Source organism: Galleria mellonella, unplaced genomic scaffold, assembly GCF_026898425.1.
Source record: "Galleria mellonella isolate WM207_F2 unplaced genomic scaffold, CSIRO_AGI_GalMel_v1 utg266, whole genome shotgun sequence".
Taxonomy (NCBI): domain Eukaryota; kingdom Metazoa; phylum Arthropoda; class Insecta; order Lepidoptera; family Pyralidae; genus Galleria; species Galleria mellonella.
The window spans coordinates 2,227,335-2,241,762 of NW_026442061.1; the positions used below are offsets into that span (position 1 = coordinate 2,227,335).

Consider the following 14,428-nt stretch of genomic DNA (forward strand, 5'->3'; position numbering starts at 1 on the left):
CTGCTGCAATAAAGTGTAAATAAATAAAAAAAAAACAAATTACGAATCTCTTCCTTTTTGAAGGCATTACTGTCACTCGCATCGCGCTACAACGTACAAAGAATAGCTCATTACTAAAACATAGTGATTACCTATCCAGTGCTTGTTATTACAAATCAATAACAATTTTAGCATTCCTAAGACTACCTAGGGTCATTACCAAGGCTTTTATTAACCCGTTTCTGCATTAAAAACCTGATTTTACGCGAACTCGACACAACTACATCCTAATACATGGTGTTACTATAAACAGTTCAGTGTCGAGATCGAAACTGAGTAGTGGTCGACTTGTATCGTCGATAGTGACTGCGGTCGTGTTTATATGTAATTATAGTTCAAGGTAAAGATTGTGTATTATTAATTTTATCATAATATGAGATAATTATCAGACCGTTTCCTTGTTGTGTTATAAAGTTGAAAAAGGCTGTAACAAGAAGGATGTATTAAAATGAAGTGATAGTTTTTTTTTTCTGTTGAAACCTTAAAACATGTTTAGGTATATCCTTTTGTCTTTCCTACTTTTTTGTTTTACCTTAAAAACGCGATTTAAATAATAAAAAAAATATATTTATAAGTGTTTCCCATCGTGTTCACAATGTCTATACAGCTAAAGAATTTGTCGTGATTTTATAGCCAGCTACCTGCCAAACACAAACCCTTTTTGGGAATGCTGTTGTTGGTATTTAACCCTACAATGCATGATTTTTTTAAATCGTGTCAAAAAAATATATGTGGTTCTATATAGTGTCTAGACATAGTAAATGATAATAATAACAATTAAAATTCATTGATTTTGTAGATATTTAGTTTTTCAATTCTGTTCCATATGTGGTACTGTATGCATTAACACTAATATTTGGATTTTAATTAGGAACAATGAACATAATCATATATTTAGTTTTACATTAAGAATAGCTTTATTTATGAATGAAATTTATTAAAATAATTATTGTCTTTGTTTAAACACAACTTAACACAACATTTTTCGCAAAATATATATGTATTTCCTTTACATTGTGGATACTTATAGCATTGTCTCTTCTCATTCCATATAGGAAGATGATCAAATTTATCAAATCTTACATCTCGAGGGGGAAGGATTACTCTTTTTTTCTTCTTCTCGATCATGTCATCTGTGGTAGAAGGCGATCTTACTCTTTTTCTTTGTAACGATGGACCACTCATACAAAGTCTTTTAGCGATTTCCAGTTTAAAATGTTTTAATTTAATCTGAGTTAGGTCATTCTTTTATTCTCTTACCCTTTTGTGCAGCAGCCAGCAATTTATGGTGACAATATCTAGAAAATGTTAAAATAAACGCAGATACCATCTTTTAGTATGTATTTTTATTTTATACTTTCCAAGAAAGAACTCCAAAACTGGCATAGTGAAAAAACTTCTACTTTGGTGTCATGACGTACTTGGCCCTGAAATGCTAGCTTGAGAATTTGTTGATTTTTCATTCTCATTTTCAGCGAAGGTAGTACCACAATTAGTAGAAGAAAATGATGCATACCTGGTAGGCTCAATATAATTTTAAGAGTCACTATCTTTATTCATTTGGTGCAAGTTTTCTCTGATTCTCGCCATGTTATCATCATTTTCCACACCCAAAAGCCTTGACCGTCTGCATTCCCTGACGGTATACCTAAATACTGCTCAATCAACTCGTTAGATAATACCTTCTTCACCATAATCTGTAATAAAATCCAACCGAAACAAAATGTTAGAAGTGAACTAATGCATGATGTGCCATATCTGGTACTCTTAAATAAGTTGATATGTTAGAACATAAAACAGTAATATTTCAAAAAATAACTTACCTTCATTTAATATACACTATTTCCAATGTAAATGTATTTTTTCCGCTTCCAAATATTCAAAAAGCTATTTTTTTAAGAATTTTCTATTTACGTAAACCACGAGTTCGCGTCGATCTTTGAAATTGTGTACGAAATACAATATCAATCGATAGCTAACACGTACTGGTGACAATTGCCGTTACTAAACCGTTGCTAAATGTATAAAGATTATTCTGTCGGTCGACAAATGACGCTAGGTGTCTTTAAACGAACAGTAGACTTAATTATTTTATTTGACCAGATATGGTACAGAATGCATTGTAGGGTTAACCCTTACCATAGGGGTGACTGACAGTATAAGTTGGTGGTGTACGTATATTTTTATATATAAATCATGTTTCTTATACTTTAGATCAGTTTTGAGCCATACAGTGAAATTTGAGAGGCGTTTTGAACCTAGTTCACTTAAGAAGTTCGATTAAGCAATTATACAATACAATCATACCTACTTGTAAAACAATGTAACCATTACCCTAAGGTTAACTTGAAAAAATTTCTTTCAGCAATAAGGCCGCCTTACTGTATTTATGCAATTGTATCGTTACATATATTAATTGTCTTGCTTTTTCCCTATATTGTATAATGCAAATAAAGTATAGATAAGATACCTACTTATTCATTAATTCAATGCAAACTACGGTACGAATCGCCCAAATACTTTTTAATGGAGCGATTGGGACCACTGTTTGAATAGTTCAGTATTATTATAAATATAATATATAAATATATTACACACGTACTTACGTGACAGCTTGCACCAGAGTGCGCGGCAAAAACAATCAAAACTCCTCGTGGCCATTTCATAAACATGTTTACTAAAAATCTGTCAATAATTTTACATATATTTTATGCAATAAAATAAATAGTAGGAAAAAACCAAAATAACAGATGCTCTTCAGTATAGTATGAAACAGAAGTGGAGATGGGCAGGTCATATAGTGAAGTACAAAGATAAAAGGTGGACTCTCCAAACAACAAAATGGCGAGGTCCAGCAGGAAAAAGAAATGTTGGAAGGCAAAGAAAGAGATGGGCTGATGACATAATAAAGACAGCTGGAAAAAACTGGACAAATATTGCTATAGATGTGGAAAAAGATGGAGGAGGCTTTTACCCTTGGGGACCACTGAACTGGATAAAAAGCTATAATAATAATAAAATTTAGTAGGAGTAAACAAATGTCGGTTTGAATCATCTTAGCAGCCTCTAACTGTCCACTGCTGAACATAAGCCTTCCATTTTAAGATTTTGCCAGTAGTTACCACGCTTGGCAGGCGGGCTGGTAACCGCAGTTAGGCTTTTAAAGGCATTTTAAGAGGAACGCTGCTGCCCATCCCTCGCCCTCCCTTAGTCGCCTCTTACGACACCCACGGGAAAGGAAGGGGTGGCCCATTCTATGCTGGGGAACACACGGCGATAAATAAAAATATCATGGTGTAAATAGCGCAAAAGGCCTTAAAAAAGAACAAATAGGCGATTCGTACTCACGATATGAACTGTACGTAATGCCAAACAACCAATACTCATCATTTTCAGTAACACAATATACATATATTCCTTCGGCTACCTGTCCAATGTCTCTGTGATTTACTATTTGCTTTTATGCCATCTGTCAAACCTCTGTATCAGTTTTCATTCAAAGTTCCATTCATCGATAGCTATCTTGCGAAAGCCTCACTGCAAACACGTAAATATATATATATTGTAATATTAGTATTTATTACAAGATAGTAAAGAGTATATTGTACTAATATTTACATAAGTAAGGGGAGAACTATTAGTAATGGAAACTAATGACCCCCTTAATACCAATACAAGATATTTTGCCATTAATATTCAGAGGGCCTACCATGAAATGTTTTGCATAATTTCGAGGCCGAACGAAACACAAATTTGATGTGAAAATTACATAACACCACACCATTTAAAAATATTAAAAATGATAAAATATCGTTTCATTGAAATTTTATTGAACAAAACGTTAAGCACCAATTACTAGACTGATTGCTGTTTGAACGGAACTAAGAAATTGAAACTGATAATTTGGAATTTCATATCATGGTAGAGTCCCAATGTTGACGTGCATGTAGTCCTCCTAGAAACCACCATGGTTAGAAAGGAATACACGTTGGCTCCAATATATGTTGTCAAATCAACCTCCACGTGGTTCCCCTGGACACCATCGTGGTTAATTTAAAATTTAAACTGTCACGATGAGCTAACTAACCTGCTACATCCTCACTTATCATCTCTCACTGATGCCCCACCGGCGTATACCGATAGTGCAAGCGAAGTTGCCATTCATAAAATAAAATTCACACAGGATCATTTCAATTTATGAAGTTATGGATGCATTCTGAAATGTTACACAGTGTAAAATAATATCTTTCATAAGACATATTTTTAGAAATGGCCTACAGAAATCAAATGTCTTCACTCTATATTTATATAAATATATAAGTAATTTGCAGTGTGATTCCGACATAGATCGGGCCACATCTTTCTTTCTCAAGTTAGAATACCTTTTTTTTAATGGGTGAAAATGGAATAGTAACCCCGCCCGCGCTATCGGTATACGCTGGCGGAGCACCAGTGAGAGGTGATATCTAAGGATGAAAGCAGGTCAGTTAGTCCATCGTGAAGAATTCCATGAAAATTTGCCATGATAGTTTCCAGGAGAAACCGCGTGGAGGTCGACCTGACAGGGTACATTGCTAGCAATGGTGCTGTTAGACCCCATTACTAACAATCCCTTTCCCAAAACTAGAATACCTTGTGTTATGAGGAACCAAGATAATGAACGAAAAAAATAATAAATAGTAATTACTAGTTCCCCGCCGTGTGGTCCCGGCATAGAATAGGCCACTCCTTTCTTTCCCGTGGGTGTCGTTAAAGGCGACTAAGGATAATTAATAGTCGAGGCACGGGGAGCAACATCCTTCTTAAAAATCACCAAAGCCTAACTGCGGTTGCCAACCCGCTTGCCAAGTGTGGCGACTACTGGTAAAACACTTCCTCATAAGGAAAGCCTATGTCCAGTAGTGAACAGTTAACGGCTAATATTATGATGATAATATAAATAATTAAGATATTTCCGACTCCTTAACACTTCATAGAATCGACACGGAAATAAACCTGATTGATTTCCAAAACAATTGTTACTATAATTTATTTTGTAATATCTCTTTTTTCATTTAACAGTTTCCTCTTGTCGGTGCAACTAATTTATGCATTCTCTTCCAGCCAGCTCTATTTCTCCCATATCTTTGACCTCACTATACGACTTGGCACCTGGTGTTTTCTTTATCTGTACCATGTAGTTTATTGTAACATACATTTAATAAAAATATAAAAAAAAAAAATCTATTTTTTTTATCAAATTTATTATTCAAAAGCCATACATTGTTACAGTAGGCGACCAGTCAATTATTTCATACTGAACAACTATACAAAAGGTAGAAATATACAAAAAAAAACTAAACTATTCATCCCGTGGTTTATAAAACCGGACAGTTCAATAACGAGTTCGTCAAAGTTAGTTTGTCCACAGCATGCACGTTATATATGTACTGTCAGCAACAAAGTCACAAAAATACAATTTTACAATACAATTAACAATACTGAGTTGATTGTATCTCATGTCTATAGGCGACGGTTACCACTTTACATCAGGTGGGCCGTCAGCTTGTTTGCCATTCTAAGTTGTATAAAAAAAACAAAAAGTTGTATTTAAAAAAAAAAGTCAACTTTGTACGTTTAAGCTGAGTCAGTGAGTTACGTATATGTATAATAGTTATTCTATTTTTATATGAATTTACAATTTTATTCACCTATAATCTGTTACTAACTATAGAGCTACTGTTTTACGCAATATTATATGCTTCAACATGTCTAAATCTCACTTTTATATTAATCATAATTTATTCTTAAAGGAGGATCTCAGTTTCTTATAATGTATCATCTATTTTTGTGTAATAACTACCAATTTAACTTACGTGTAATTAGATAGAAAAAGCACGATTAGCAAATTAACTACGCAACGTTAAAAATTATTATACTCGTATTTACAGCTAATCGATGCTGACCGTACCGATTGCTCGTTTAATTCTCCCAGTTCACAACCTGTATAACACGATACATCACTTGTTATGCATGATCGACCACGCTCCTTACGAGAGCAGCTGTTTACACTTACCCCAGTACTTTTTTTTGTTTTATACAACTTAGAATGGCAAACAAACTGACGGCCCACTTGATGGAAAGCGGTAACCGTCGCCTATAGACATGAGCAGTACCATAGACATAACAGAGTATATTGTTTCGCTTATGATACCCCTCATGCGTTGCTATTTCTGAGAACTCAGCTGTTATTCCTCTGCACCCTGTAAATTCACGCCATATCCCACCCTTCAAACCGAAACACAGCCATGCAAACACAACTGCTCTACGGTTGAAACACGGATGGATGTTATGTCCATGGTACTGCTCATATCTATAGGCGACGGTTACCACTTTCCATCAGGTGGGCTGTCAGCTTGATTGCCATTCTAAGTTGTATAAAAAAATTATTCAAATTATATTAACTGACAAAACAACCTTCCTTTGTGCATACCACGAGTTAATTAACTCAACGTAGTGGTACATGCATTGTAATAAATCAATTTTATCTTTCCTCATACATAAATGAATCATAGGGTATTCGTTTTTATAATAAACTTCTATTATGTATTTTATGATAAAATAAGTTTTAAATTTAAATGAAAAAAAAATATATATATATATATATATATATATATATATATATATATATATATATATATATATATATATACGAGGTTTGTCCGGAAAGTACGTATAAAAGTTTTTTAAAAATTTTATTTTACAATTATTCGGGTAAATCAATTTTATCCCCTTCAAAGTACTCCCCCTGTGACATAATGCACTTGTGCCAACGCCGTTTCCACTGTGAGAAGGCTCCTTGAAAGTCCTCTGGTTGTAGGTTTCTCAGCTGCCCCGTCGTAGCTTTTTTTATCTCATTTATGTCCCCCAAATGCCGCCCCCGAAGTACCAATTTGGTTTTTGGGAACAAGAAGAAGTCACACGGGGCCAAATCCGGCGAATAGGGGGGTGTTCGGTCACCGTAATGGAATTTTTACTCAAAAACTCACGGACAACAAGAGAGGTGTGGGCAGGGGCATTGTCGTGGTGAAGAATCCAACGCCCCTCTCGCGCCAATTCTGGACGAACTCGTGCCACACGAGCTTTGAGGCGTCTGAGCACATCGACGTAGAATTTTCCATCAACTGTCTGGCCTGGAGGGACGAATTCTTGATGGACAATCCCCCGAACATCGAACTCTTTCTCGGCCCTCTCTGAATCTTTTTAGCCACTTGTGGACGGTTGGTTCCTTCACAGCATCATCCCCATAAACTGTTCTGAGATCGGCAAAAATTTTACGGCCATTCTTGCCGAGTTTCGAGAGAAACTTGATTACGACGCGCTGCTCTTCAACGGAAGCGGGCTCCATGCCGACGGGGTTTCGTTAAGAGGTAACTTCACAGATGGCGTGACAAGCCAGTTCGCACCGCACGGCGGTCAGACCAGAACTGAAGCATTGTTAGGGACATAAGGAAGGGGTCCTGCGCTTACCTGGCCTCCCCACTCCTCTTTCTCGCATTCCAGAACACTTTTATACGAACTTTCCGGACAGACCTCGTATATATATATATATATATATATATATATATATATATATATATACACTCTTTGTACTCCTCCTAACCTCTTCTTTTTGAAGTCGGTTGATAATCATACAAATTAATTTCAAAATGTATTTTCTCTTATATTTATTATTAAAAAGACATCATCTAAAATTGACTTTAGATACACCATGAACACGAAAATTACAGACGAATTAAGAATCTTCTCTTTGTCAAAGTCGGTTGAAAATGTACGCTCCGACTCCGCCATCCGTCTATGCAACTTACAAGGCATTCATTATACATAGATACGTACCTACCTATATTGCGTCTTATATTATCGTGGGAATAATTGCAGGTCATTAAATCACTTGTATATAGTACTCATCTACATACATTTACTGCATGTAATATAATTTTCTCAAACATGCTTGGAAATGTGAGCATTATTTTGACAATCTTCTTAGAGATAAATCAAAATTGCCGTACTGGCCAGATACATGCGGGCAGCAGCCGGCAAAAGTTATATGAAAATCCATATCTGTCGTGTTTTGCGGCCAGATAAATTACTATGTAAACTCATATCTGTCCTGTGATTTAAAAATGAAGTGACCTTTTACTTCGAAACATGGCTACCAAGGAGGTAACTAGTAAAAGGTTTTATTTAAATTTCGAACTAGCTTACAAATAGAAAGCTGTTTATTGAAAAAAAAAAAACAAAGGAACATTATGGCGCGTGAAAAATTATTATTGTTCGTTATTCGTCATTGAACTTAAAAAGTAAAATTATGTTTTTGATTTCGGCGCATTGTTTGAGAAAAGTACTATACAAGCCTTGGCCACAATTACGCATTGATGGACTCACGTATGTGTGCCTCGTCTACGCCTCGGCCCACATTTGTACGTTCCTCCATCAATGCCTCAGTTGCTGGCCGCTGCAGTAATGTACTCGTACTATTAAATATGAAATCTATAGTATAAATACGTGTATTGTATAGGTGCTTCAAAAAAGGCGGAATAAGGTTTCTTAAGCTGCACGTGATATCACTGGTGTCACCCGTTTACCATCAGACGGGTCGTATACTTGTTTGCCACGAAAAGCCATTAGCCGTACATAAATAAAATTAACGACCTACTTATACAATAGTATATATATATATATATATATATATATATATATATATATATATATATATATATATATTCTGGTGGCTGAAAATGGCAAATCACGCTTGCGGTATACACTGATGAGATGATGAGTGAAGAATTTCACAAGAATTAACCAAGATGGTTTCCAAAGGGAACCGCATCGAAGTTGATCTGGTAGGGTAAAAGAGCTGTTAGTCCCATCACTAACAATTCCTTGGGACCAATATTAACAGAAAAATTCGGTGAATTAAAAATTCAATAATTAAATTTTTTTAAATACACAACACGATGTGAAAACTTTTACAGGTAAATAGTACCTACATACCTGCTTCTTTATAGCTGACATTTTTAAGATTTTGTTTCACAAAAAAGAAATTACCTACTTTAATTGTAGCAAAACTGGTTATTTTAGAAACTAAATTAATAAACCAATTTTGATAAAATATCTATGGGACCAATCTATTTCTCTTCAAATAACAATTGAATATCCAAAATCGGTTTACAACTGACCGATTTATGACGTTGTTTTTTTTTTTTTTGTGGGGCTCAATCTTTAATTATTATTTGTTCTGAAATGTATTTAAAATTGTCAAACGTTTATATTCCAGTGGAGGCAGTCACCGTCATGCTGTCGAAGTGGCCACTCGTCCTACCAGTCTGCTATTTGAGCGCGATCATCCTTTGGATAACCGGGTCGACGGGTATGTTAACTGTTGTCTTTATTTAGACTAATATCATAAGGAGGAAAATTTTTTATTGTTTGTTTGTAATTGATAAACTCAAAACTCAATCAAATATATATCAAATATATATATATATATATTATAGACACATTCTACTTACATTTATTTTACATTAAAAAGATAACAGTATGTTCTCCTCTCCAATCTTTCCTGATATCAGAAAGCCTTACAAATAAAAATTTACAAGGACTTTTTTTAGGAATATACATAACGAACTTGAACGAAGCTTGCTACAACTGCCTCTGTTATGTATCCACCAAATGCGACCTCAGCCACGACTGCACCGGTGGCTACTGTGGACCCTTCAACATATCCAGGGTCTACTGGGTTGATGCCGGGATGGTCGTGTTCCCAGCGGACGACCCTGAAAGGAACCATGGTAATTTTCCATTTCATTTTAAATTTACAGCATTGAAAATTAACACAATAGGGTGGATGTGTGATGGATTTTATTTTTATGCCTGTGGGATTCCAAAAGTTTATATTTACATTTTTTATAATTAAAATATTAGTCACTTTTGAAACGTAATATTTTTTCCATGTTCATCCCGTCTTTCTACAGATGGGTCAGGCAAAGGTCGTTTGACCGTACGGCCAAGTCTTTTTTTGGTAGTTTCTGATATTCATAGATATTTATTTTTATGCCAGTGGAGTTCAAATAAGTTTGTATTCTCTTTTTTTTTTGAATTCATAATAAATGGCATTTAAAAAAACTAAATTGGAGGATAAAAGGAAACTTTTTCCTTAAAATCAACAATATATGGTAGTTCAGTCCACTTCGTATCATGTTATACTCCAAATTATCAAGTTTTTAATTTTATATTACAACTACAAAATATTAGTAGATAACGTTAAAAAAATAAAAGTGAAATTGTCACAAGTTTTAGAGAATGACATATTTATTTAAAATCTATCGTTATAAGTAATCATCTAGTAAATTATGTTAACTGCCTTCATGTACAATGGAGGCAGCCTAGAAACTTTTGATATCACAGGACGTCCCATCCCATTGCTAGCAATATACCTAACCAGGTCGACCTCCTCGCTGTTCTCCCTGGAAACTATCATGGTTAATTCCTGATGAATTCATCACGATGGGGTAACTGGCCTGTTTCCATTCTCATCTATCACCCTTCACTGATGCTGCTCCAGCGTATCCCGTTAGCGCAGGCGGGGTTACCATACCATTTTCACTTATCAAAAAAGAACATCAACATGTCGCCATTTTTGCGAAGTAAAACGTTAATTGTTTTTATATTTATCAACTTTATATACTAATTGAAACAAATTTTTGAAATTCACAGCTTGGAAGGACTGCGCCAGGGATTATAACTGCGCTAAGTCTATTATCGAAGGTTACCTGATAAAATTTGGCAGGGTAAGAATTTTATATTACTAACTTGGCCGTGTGGTCCCAGCATAGAATAAGCTTTTTTCCTTTCCTGGGGCTGTCGTAAGAGACACCTAAAGGAAGGCAAGAGATGGGCAGTAGTGTCACTCTTAAAAGATCTCCAAAGCCTAACTGCGGTTGCCAATCAGCCTGCCAAGCTTGGCAACTACTGGCAAAACTACTCCCCTAGGGGGAGGCTTATATTTAGCAGTGGACAGTTAAAAGCTGATATGATGATGATGATAAACTTAATCTGACATTTTAAATGTATTGTTATTACTAGTTTTTGCCCGCTACTTCGTACGCATGTATTTCAGAAGTAAAAAAAATGAATTAGACCTCAAGAGGGCACATCGAGATTGAACATATACCAAACTTCTGTTCTACAAAAGGTCTGTCTTAACCTTCAGAAATACATGTGTGAAAATGTCATCAAGTTTAGTGCCACAGTTTTTGCGTAATGTCGGAACAAACGTACGGACAGACAAAATTTCCAAAAATTATTATTTACGGTTCTATTTCCATCTCCCATGTATCATATGTAAATATGTATTTATGTAAATATTTATTTTAATTTCTGTTTTGCAATACCACTGCCCACTCACTACTTCCTATGCCACTGCGTTAGGTTGACTGGAAGAAATTTTAAAGATAAGTTTGCCTTTGCTAATATTGTTATAATTTCTTGTTATTACTGTATGTTTTAGTGTAATAAAGAATATGCATATTATATATCATATATATATATATATATATATATATATATATATATATATATATATATATATATATATATATAATAAGATAGAGCATCGAGCCTCAAAAACGGTTCAACTTTTTGTCAGCTATTCTCTAATTAGCTGATTCGTCTATTTACCAATGTTCTTCACACTTACGCACACATGTATCTTGACATATCTATATTAAATTATTTAAGAAATAAAAAATGTTATTTGAATTTGTAGGACAAAATAAATATAGAAATAGGTAATAAAGGAATCACTCGTAACTACTTCACTTGAAATGTTTAATTGTCATTGTATATTTTTATGTTTCTGGTGAAATAAAGAGTTAAATAAATAAATATTCATTATATAATTATGAAATAATATGTATGTCTATGTTACATTCACTACAATGGAAGCAGACAATAATGGCTTCTGCTTACCCCATCAAGTATTGCACTAGAACGTTCTCTGCCGTATGTTACAGGACTGCAACGGCGACGGTATCACCAACTGCTTCGACTACATGATGGTGAACGGCAACGGTGGTTACGGGTGCACTGGCAACCTCAACCGCAGCGCCAACGGGAGAAGGTGGCTACAGCGGTACACCGAGTGTAGATTGTAGCATTTACTCAGATAGTAACGATTAAATTTATGTTTCTTATTTTATTTATATGATTACTTTTTTTTTATTATGGTTTATTCACCTGTACTTTGTATAGCCAGGAGTCGTGTGTGGAGCCCAAAATACACAGGGTATTCTAGTACTGATTCTGTCCACTCCCAATGGCAAACTATGTATTGTTTATTTTGTAAAATCAAAAAATGAAATGCCATTGTGCTGGAAATAAAGATTTATTATTATAAAAAAAAAATTACCTAATTCCAGGACTGGCACAATGTAAATGTGATGTAATTCGCTAGTGGGTGGGACCAGTGATAGGCGATAGGTAAAGATGAAGGCAGGTCGGTCGGTCCATTGTGAAGAATTCGACAAGAATTAACCACAATGGTTTCCAAGGGGAACCATGTGGAGGTCGACCTAGTAGGTAAATTACTAGTAATGGAGGTTTTTTTTTGATGGGTGAAAATGGTATTGTAACCCCGCCTGCGCTAACGGGATACGCTGGCGGAACATTAGTGAAGGGTGATAGATGAGAATAAAAACAGGCCAGTTAGCCCATCATGATGAATTCATCAGGAATTAACCGCGAGGAGGTCGACCTGGTTGGGTATATTGCTAGCAATGGGATTCTCAGTGTCCATTACTAACAATCCCTTTCCCCCCGTAATGAAGGTGTTAGATCCCACTATTGACAATTCTTTCCTAAAAAGGATTCTAATAATTTCCATTGTATCCTATCGCAAGGAGTGGCAATATTTGTTTTAGATTAAGTACTAATAGTTCTCAATCTAAGAGCATTTCTAGAAACAGATTTGATATTTACTTTTTTATAAGCATGTACTTATAATACTTGCGGATAGATAGATAGATAGATAAACACTTTATTTGAGCCATTTAACACACGTAAATTAATGAATAAAATGATACAATTTGATTATTTACATTTTTTCAAATATAAAACAACATATAAAACAAAAAATGAATAGATAGATAGATACGGGAACTCAAGTGGTAACTAAGTCTTTATAAAACATAAAACATTGTAACCAGAATCAAAATTATCAACTATTGAAAACCTTGAATGATAAAACGTTTATTAACAAAATTATATTTGTGATTTTAATATATTAGTATATCTAATATATTTATATCGATTTTTTTTTATTACGATCACATTCAGATTTGGAGTGTTGGGAAGAACATCAAGCGGTTAAAAGTCAAACCAACTCCCCAATACGCTGGCTTACTGTCTACAAACGGATGTTTTTTTTTAACTAAAAGAATCCCGGATTGATTCATGTTGGCTTTGTCTCTAGTGTTATTTAAGAATTATTCATAAAAATTAAAAATCCTCATACAAACGCATTTTAATTATTGACATGATTTGTCACTTTCTTTCCAATTGATAATTTATCTCAAAACTGAAAACAAAACACTTCAATAGCTTAAATAAGTTTATGAGATGTTTAAGTTTATAAAAAAACTATGTAAGTGCATAGCTTAGATTATAGTGCATAGACTTTTTTCTTATACTCAATTTTGAAATATCATCCGCCTTTTTTGCATTTTTCTATTTATAGAATACTTATTATGTATAACTAAAATTGAAAATATGTTCTTTGCTGTACCCATAATTAAAAAAAATTAAAAATAATCAGACTTAAAAAACATGTTCAGCCAATCATAAAGTACCAAAATAGGTAACACCATTTTGTTAAAAAGGTGTTAGAAATTGGTCGAAGTGAAAACGACATTACATTACATTCGACTTTTTATCATAGATATTAATTTAAATAATTTAATATAAGTAATACAAAATATTATGTTTTAATTGAATAAATACCAGTTTAACTTACGTGTAATTAGATTGAAGAAGCTCGACTAGTTTCAGAATCAATTCGTAAACCTTAGTCATGAACGATTCCGACGCGAACACGAGCCTGGCTACATGCCTCTGAGCGCGAGCTGTAAGCGCCTGCGGCATCAACTCATATAAAAAAGACAGTGTTCGGAACTCTTTAAGTATGAACACGACAGTCGCTCATGACTAAGGATTACAAATTGATTCCGAAACTAGTCGAGCATTTTCAATCTAATTACACGTAAGTTGAACCGTTAGTTATTACATTAAAATATAATGTGTGCTTAAGAAACCTTTAACAATAATATTATGCTTTGTCTGTCAAATATGATAC

The 14,428-nt window shown here is 34.3% G+C and overlaps 1 protein-coding gene across 1 annotated transcript; it reads left to right on the forward strand.

Moving 5' to 3' along the window:
* Nucleotides 1-224: 224 nt before the first annotated feature.
* LOC113520951 (lysozyme-like) lies at nucleotides 225-12,277 on the forward strand. The gene is made up of 5 exons (XM_052895198.1): nucleotides 225-379; nucleotides 9,356-9,448; nucleotides 9,690-9,869; nucleotides 10,795-10,868; nucleotides 12,093-12,277. Exons 2-5 carry the CDS (start codon nucleotides 9,373-9,375, stop codon nucleotides 12,231-12,233), a joined length of 471 nt encoding a protein of 156 aa, XP_052751158.1. The 5' UTR covers nucleotides 225-379; nucleotides 9,356-9,372; the 3' UTR covers nucleotides 12,234-12,277.
* The last annotated feature ends 2,151 nt before the right edge of the window (nucleotides 12,278-14,428 follow it).